Consider the following 9,047-nt stretch of genomic DNA (forward strand, 5'->3'; position numbering starts at 1 on the left):
GAGACAGCAGAGCGTCTGGTAGATTTCCAGAAATATTCCAAAACTAACCAGAATGATGAAGGTACAAAAGCATCTCTTATTGTACCCCCCCCCCCTAAAAAAGATGTAAAAAGTTTGCATTGTCAGATTTAATTTTCCCGAAAATTTTGAATATGTTTTTTTTCTACATCTATACAGATTTTTTTAAAAGAAAAAACCTTGGTCACTAAATCATCAAATACTATTATAAGTGTAATTAATTTTGTAAGGAACTTTAGTATTTAGTTTAAATTTGTACAACTTTAAAATATACATTAAAAGCTGTAACGTTGGAATAGTGAGAGATTTATATTGTATAGAATATTAGCATAATATTTTTATTTAATAGTCTGTTGTCCTTAATTAATATCGTAAATAACTTGTAAACATAACTTTTATTCTTACTAACCTCACCCCTTAAAATTAGTAACACCAAACCTTTAAACTTTTTATGAATATGCTGCGCTATCTAATTTGTATCAAAATTTATCGTGATGAATAACACTCAAAAATGATTTCTTCTTTCAGTGCACCTTTTTTTAATCAAGTATAACTAAAAGAAATAAAATGTTGATGAGGTTATGTCTGTCACTTTTTTTAAAAAAAAGCTTCATGGTGCGCTTCAAAATATTCTAAATAAAATTCTTATGTTAAATAAATAAATAGGTAAATAAATAGAAAAATAAATAAATAGATAAATAAAAACAAAATAAATCAATCAATGAATAAAAAATAACTATTTTTAATCAGTATTGAACAAGAAAAATTGTAAAACACCGCAAAGAGAAGATGTTAAAGCACGCGCAATTTTTGAAATTATTATTTCACTTACTAAGTGCTCTGTAGAAAAAGAATTGTTGATTATATTAAAATTGTATTTCTGACATATCGTCTGAACTTATATAACTCGACGCAGTTTATAAAAGATGTCATTAATTACTGTGTTCCATGATGTCTTGTATTACAGCAGAAAATTTACACTTTACGACAGGTATAGTTTTTACCTGCATTCCATGACTCTGTAGACTTGCACAAACTATATACCTGTAATTAAGTAAGTTTAAAGGATTTTTAAGAGGAATTATATTATTTTAAAAAAAATGAGTCGCAAAGGTTTTTTTTTACCTTTTTAATTTATTTCTTATGTAGACACAACTACACTCAACAAACTCAGAACACATACAAAAAAAGAATGATCATGTACATAACATCACTATTTGAATGAGCACTATTGTTTGCACGGGGAGCAGTCTTCCGCGGATACGCCCTCTAGCGGCCGCTTCAATCCTCTCGAGCACTCACTGTAATCCACGTCACAGCTTCCGGTTTGATCGTCCTCCATTTCACATCCACTCGTAAAAGATTCATATCCAAGATCACTCCCTTGACCGTAAATCTCATCCGAGTCCGAGAGATTGTCCAGCGTGAAATAATTCGTATTTTGTTCCGGTGACAAGTCTTGGCAACAAACTGCCAGGGTGTCATTTTGAGAAAATTCCTCGTTCACATTGTCTTGTATGATTTCTGTATCTCTGTTTTCGAAAGCACTTTGTTCCTGTGTGTGTTCGTCAGAACCATTTTTATTGTCTGTTTCTAAAACTGCATTCAAATACTTAATGTAGTCTATAGCACGGCGGAGAATTTCTACTTTGCTGATTCTTTTATGTTTGTTTTCTAACGGGAGTTGCTCTTTGAGTCTTGCATATCCATCATTCACACACCTAACACGGTCCCGTTCGCGTTCGTTTCGTTTTCGTATAAATGTCGGCTCTAGGTGTTCTAAAGTAAAAGGAGACGGAAGCGGAATCATGCACAGCGGAGAAAACGGATCCGATGGTGACATGGAATTTTTAACGAGGGCTTCATATCGAATGCCATCAAGATGAAGCGATGGATTCTTGATCAATCTCGCTGGTACAATGACATCATCGCTCTCGCGTGGAATTCCGAGATCTTTGCAGGTTGGGGATGTTATTTTTACAGGAAATACTTCCCCAAATGGCGCACACTCAAATCCCTGCATTGCCTGCCTCCGTCTGCGAAATAAAAAAGATTATAATTTACCTAAATTTCTAATTTCCATTAGTCACTCTTTATTCTTTTATTATTTTTTTGTTTATTAATTACAATAAATTTATTCAAAATATTTTTAAATATTTATTTATTCATTTAGTTTATTTAATTTCTACCTTTATTTCATTTTATTTATTTATTTATTTTTTTGTTTGTTTGTTTTATCATTACATTAAAATTTCTATAATAAAGATTTTATATACTAGTATTCATTGTCTGTTTGACACATATTTAATTTTTTCTTCATTTTTTTCTGAATTGCATTTATAAATATACGTCGTATAATTTTTCAGTTTCTTTTCAATTTTTGGTCGTTTTTAAAATCCTGAACATTTGACACTCATGTAACACAGAAAATAATAGTAAAATTTTCTGTGTTACTTGATTGTCAAAATGTTCTGGATCTAAAAAACGACCAATTCATTTCAAAATTGTACTATAATTTTCTGTGTTACTTCAGTGTCAAAATGTTCAGGATTTAAAAAACGACCAAAAAATAAAAAAAAAAACTGGGGGGGGGGGGGGGGGGGGGAATGGAAAAGACAGAAGGAAAAAATATAAATATAAATTTGTTTCAAAAAAAAAAGACTGAGGGAAACTGACCTTTATCTTTCGCTATCCTTCCTCCGGAGACTCGACCACAGTAGTGTATGCCCCTTGATTTGTTTTTCTTTTTTATCAGGTAGCTCTTTATATCATCATGCAAATTAATCCGTTATTGAAACGCGTGCCTTTTCTAAGCAAGTGTCAAGCAGAGATAATCCGCGCTAAAATCAATAGACAATGGAAATAATTCCTGAGATCTCTCGCGAGAAGTTAAGTTGGTGGGATTGACACCAGGAAATAATTTTTTTCTTAGAAACATAAAATTATAATTAAAAATTCTCAAGAATGAAGATGGCATCTGACTTCCTTATATACGAAAGTTTGATTAAATGTTCAGGACTACAATTTTTTGGCAATTACGACAAAATGTCAAGAAAATTCGAAAAATAAACAAATTTTATAGTTCATTTATTATTTTCTTTCATTCCAGTGCCAATAGCATACGAGAAAAGCCCCGTTATGAAAACGGATTAAGGTGTCTCTTTGGCATCGTAAGACTCATGAATAAATTCAAATGTTATTCTGTATTTACATTACGATTTATTGTGACTGTTAGAAGAATAAGTAAAATTGTCAACGTTTTACATGAGGAAAACGTTGTAAATAAACCGCAAATTAAACAAATACATAAACTCTTCAAAGCTAAGATACATAAATATAGGTAAAGTAAGTAGATATATTAAACCACTTTAAACACGTGTGATTAAAGAAAATGGGTTTCTGGGTTTAGAATATACTCGTAGAAGCTTAGTGAAAATTAATCCTCTTACTTTTTAATAGACTAAGACCAAAACTATCAAAACGAAATAAGCCACTCTATTATAAATCAATTAAATTTGAATAGTAAATCCTTTGATAAGAGCTTAACCAATTACACCTTAAATCCACCACGAACTTCAAACGCGGAATAAAAATTATTCACACCAATAATTTTCAGATTTGAAATAATTTTATGCAACGAAGATAATTATCATTTCAATATTAAGCATTTGAATCCGGAACTATTTTTTCAGGTCTTGCGATCAAAGGGAACCGATTTCATCCTTTGTTTTTGTTTTTATTCAAGTCTGAACAGATTTTTTTTAATTTAGTGATTTTGATGTACAAGTAAAAGAAGCTCAGTGAGGGGAACACAGTTATTTTTTGTCCTTGCTTACGTTTCGATTACATTAATAAATAAAAAAACAAAAAGATTGTGTAGATTTTTTTTTGTGTTTTTGGTTGGTTGAGGGGGAATACACCGATATATCTTAAATCGCTGAAAATTTTGTATCCTCTCGTCTTCAGGCATATGGTCTTTGCCAATCTAATTCTTGGAAGCAATCTCACTACAAATACTTGCGACACTAAAGAATCCTCAATAAGTTGAAGGAGTGTTTTGTGCCATTTGCAAAATTTTGCTCACCGTGTTCATGAAGTGGGGTTTATAGTTTAATGCCTAACTTCATTTCGAGTATTTAGATGATCTGAGGATCTCAAAAAAGTAATATTTAATATGATCTAGACACTTGTTGCGCATCAGTCAGGGAGACACTGCTTGCGCACGCTCAGAGTCCATTGGTAAATTGATGTTGATCATCGTTACACTTGAACACGTGACCTGCTTAGTGCGCCTAATTGGTGCTGATGCCAATCGATAATAAAGTACATGTTATGTCCATTTCAAGTCAAAACTGAACTGCGTACATACCTCTTATAGTCTTGTATTTTTTTAAAAAAGAAAGCATTTTTTTCCTGAAATAATTATTTTCTGTCAACGAAATCATGTAAGCAAATACGAAAAATGTGCACAATATTTTAGAATTATCGCTAAGTTTGAAATATTGATTCAACCAATTACCTAAAGAATATTGATATCGCTTGACAGTAATTAACTGATAAGGAATTCGCTTTAGGTTACACCTGTATTGAAAGACAACACTCATCGCATCGGGATGACTCTCGGTGTGTCGGGCTCGGAATTCAAGTACCAACTACAACCATTTTTGCAGGTGGATCAAATAAAAATAATGTTATTCCTTCTTGAACTAATTTTCTATACAATAAAACTGACTATTTTGATAATGGATTTCATAACTTCTAAATGGAATTCGAATTCCATATACAACAGCCAACTTCTTAATTCCATAATTTACTCTTTATCTAATTTATTAATTATCGAAAATACAATATGTGTTGTACATGTATGTTCATTATTATATGTGTTGAAATGTATGATTATAAATATTGTCTATGAGATGCATATCTCTTGACTTAAAACAAAACTGAACTTAACTTACACGACGTCTTTGGAATGGTGAACAAGAATATTTGCATTTATTATGTAAAAACTAAAAGCCAACATTTATATTATTATAAAATAATAAGTAGACCTCAATAAATGGCTTTATGTCAATCGATGCCCGTTTACGCAATTTAAAACCTTTTAGTTGTTCTTGTATATCAGGGACATGACATCGTTTATGAAAAGGGTCAGCTAAAGAAAAAAAAAAGACTTACACATGTACATGTATCTCGGGAAAAAAAATGGATTTTTTGTCCATATTATCCAATCTAGAAAATCTATTTCTTCCGGGGGGCTAGAGAAAGGGGTAGTTCTGAATTCTTTAAGAACCTTATTTTATTCTTAACCACATTACCCTCATTTGACTTACCTGAAACCAAAGGGGGTGACAGACTTTCAATAATATTTTGTAAAACGTGCCAGTACATTTTAGGACCTGTTAAAAAGATAAAACGTGAACACTCGTGTGTGTAAATTCAATTTTAAAAAGTGGCATACTTAAATTATTTATAACCTTGAAGAAAAAATATTTTTAAACAAAATAAGTGCTACCTAGAACGCTCTTCCTTAAAAAATCTTATTAATTTCCACTGAAATAAAAATTAAGCTTTTTTAACTATCAAAAACAAAGACTAAATTGTTCGCAGGAACGTACATCCTTTGATCTCTCTCTCTTTCTCTCTCTCTTTCTCTCTCTCTAACCGGCGACATTTAAAATTCTTTTCGAGAGACAGACTTAAGAGGATCCTAATATCTGACCAGGGCATTCACACGACAAAATATTTTCCAAAGGTCTTCACCCGGCTTTATAATATTTTAAGAAAGTGAGGAATTCTTAAACTCAGTAATCTGTTTAAAAGGGAAAATGTGTTTAGCATTTTTCGCGTAATCGTAGTGATATATTTCACTTAGAAAAATAAAAATTTGACACGTCCGGATAAATTTGTTTATATTTATTTGCACTCAATAAACCATATGAGCTTCTTTTCTGAGATAGTCAATTTGAGATTTGAAACAAAATGTATTAATGTTAACACATTTTAGTAAGAAATTATCAAATTTCTGCAGCATTTTGATAAATATATTTTACACTTTCATAAACTTTAAATTTTCACCCTAAGTAGTTTAACATAATTAAAAGTTCACTTCCTCAAATTGTACATAGACTTCACATTAAGGAGGTAAAATAACTGTAATTGTTAAGTCTTAACCTTGTTATTTCAGCATAGTAGTTATTAGGTGATAAATTAAGACAAGTTTAAGCGACTAGAAATAAAGTTAATTGTGACCCCTTCACTCGTAATAAAAATATTTAAATTGTTGCTTTTGTAAGTATTGCGTAAAAAACTAAACAAATGAGAATGGTTAAAAATGTCATTTAGCTAGAAAATCCACCGCATAAACAAACAGCGACACGCGACAAAATGAATGGTGCCAAGGCAGACACGGAAAAGAACAATGCTGAAAGTTTTTTAGGGTTGAAAAATATTGACTCGAACTTATTTGTTAAGTATTTATGCCTGTGTCAAAAAGTCGCCTTGTGAGTGGTCTCGAATCGAGATTATTAGCATTTAGAATTAATAAACACTGTTTGTAAACAAAGAACTAATTAATACAACATAGGTATTTAACACCATTTCATAATTACTAAAAAGGGGGTCAATAGCAATATTTATAGCATATCTGCATGTGCATTAGCAAAGTAAAATACCCAATATTATGATATGAATTTAATTCTTTAAAAACTGCGCTCTTTTTTGCCTATCAACAAGACATTTTGTCGAGGAATTGGTAAAGAAAAACATTCTCACGACTATAGAGTGTGATTCAGCTAATGAGTCACATTTAAATCCATTTTGTAAATTAAAAGTTGCTTGTAAATTTTTAAAACTTTTTATTGCTAGTATTGTACATTAATATTCAATCGGATTTGCGTTTAATATTTTATGAAAATAATAGAGAAATGTCTGGAAAAATTTGTTAAAGCTTCATACCCGAAGAATTCCGATTATTAAATATGGCTGGAGATTTAGAGGGCAGTTTCTTGTAATGATGACAGAAAAAAATTCTGAAAATGTTTTAAGATATGGAGAATATCAACCAAATCTTACTATCCTATCTTTTAAGAAACAAAATGTCTTTCAAAAAAGTAAAACCAAGATATTAGAGAGAGAGAGAGAGAGAGAGAGAGAGAGAGAGAGAGAGAGAGAGAGAGAGAGAGAGAGAGCAAATGATTTGAATATTCCGAAAAAAAAAAATATTTTAATTTTAAACTTGTAAGCTTGGAACTCGCAAAACCAAATATAAGCGAATTTATTTTCAAGTTTAAGATAAAATTAAATTAAAGTTAATTTTGGAAAAGCAATTAATATCCAAACTGAAAGAAACGTACATCCCACTGTTTACAGTAAAATGGAAAGAAAATATCCAATGAAAAATCACATAACAAAGTTCTCAGGAAACGATATAGTTGCTGATATAAAAACAACAAAAATTCGAGAATTACTAAAGTATAAAATACACAGTGCACATTTTGGTTAAAAATAATTCAAGGCACAATCCCGCACAAGTGAAATGAAAATGGAATTTTCAATTTAAATAATTTTTATTTTATAGCAAATTGTTTCAACAAAATAAGCAGGTGAAGAAATTATTTTAGCAGTAGAATAATGAATTGTGAGATAATGTTTGGGTCGTGCTCTTATGTGGCTTTATTGAGTTGATTAAAGCACAATGGTTTGATTATACAGCAGACCAGCTGTTTTATCGTTAAACCGGGAGTCCGAAGTTCTCCACAGAAGAATACCTCAGATTTCTAGTCATGTCCCAATCTACATGTAAATAGTCTCATTAAGGAAATAAATATTTGAAGGGTTTTAAGTATTTTACAAAAAAAAAATCTTGCAATATTTACAACATTGTCCTTTAAAAAAAATTCATTAGAGACAGATTTATTTAGACACTTTCACATGACATCAATACCAAAATATTATTATTTGGTGGCCCATGGTTATTCCATTTGCAGAAAATGCTGCAATCATGGAACCTGTCCAAAAAATATATACATGTATTGTAGTCATTAATAAAAGATTTATAAAATCGGCTTTCCCTCGTAGTATGTATTCCCGGGGATGGGGTGGGGTGGGGAGTTAGTCATTATTTCAAAATAATTTTATCTGTAGGCATTGCAGTGATATCACTACGACGGCGTATTAGTGCCATTTTAACAATGTAGAATTTTTTTTAAAATCGTTTGTACGTTTTAATAAATCGTTGTACGATTTAGTAAGTCGTTTGTACGATTTAGTAAATCGTTTGTACGATTTAGTAAATCGTTTGTACGATTTAATAAATCGTTTGTACGATTTGATAAATCGTTTGTACAATTTAGTAAATCGTTTGTACGATTTAATAAATCGTTTATACAATTTAGTAAATCGTTTGTACAATTTAATAAATCGTTTGTACAATTTGTTTGTTAAATCGTTTGTACAATTTATTGAATCGTTTGTACAATTTATTAAATCGTTTGTACAATTTATTAAATCGTTTGTACGATTTAATAAATCGTTTGTACGATTTAATAAATCGTTTGTACAATTTAGTAAATCGTTTGTACAATTTAATAAATCGTACAAACGATTTTAAAAAAATTCTACATTGTTAAAATGACACTAATACGCCGTCGTATATCACAGATCAAATGCAAAATAAAAATTTTCCAATTATTATTTGTTAAGTGATATTTAGAGAACAGTTAACGAGTAATAACTTAATTTATCGTACATCCACATTAGGGCGGGACGAGTTGCGCAGCAACGAGTCTCGGCCAATGTGGATGTACGATAAATTAAGTTATTACGAGTAACTGTTCTATAAATAACTTGTATCATGGATAACTCCGCCTACATTCCTTATATAGCGTTAGTGCAGCGGAAACAAGTTAATATCTAGAAAAGTCTAGAATTTTCTTGATAAACTCCGCCCACCGTCGCAAAGCATTGTGGTATAGCGCAACTCGTGTGCAGACGAACATTTCCAGTATAACAGCGAGAGAAAATGGACG

General features: G+C 30.8%; 1 protein-coding gene across 1 annotated transcript; it reads right to left on the reverse strand.

Annotated features, from left to right (window-relative positions):
* Positions 1-1,231: 1,231 nt before the first annotated feature.
* LOC134265501 (factor in the germline alpha-like) lies at positions 1,232-2,772 on the reverse strand. Its single transcript, XM_062747718.1, is given in 2 exon segments — positions 1,232-2,054; positions 2,695-2,772. A coding segment is annotated over 1 exon segment (810 nt). The 5' UTR covers positions 2,042-2,054; positions 2,695-2,772.
* Between the last annotated feature and the right edge of the window lie 6,275 nt (positions 2,773-9,047).

This window comes from Saccostrea cucullata, unplaced genomic scaffold (genome assembly GCF_032062105.1).
Source record: "Saccostrea cucullata isolate Sc308-1 unplaced genomic scaffold, CSIRO_AGI_Scuc_v1 ctg1735, whole genome shotgun sequence".
In the NCBI taxonomy this organism is placed as follows: Eukaryota; Metazoa; Mollusca; class Bivalvia; order Ostreida; family Ostreidae; genus Saccostrea; species Saccostrea cuccullata.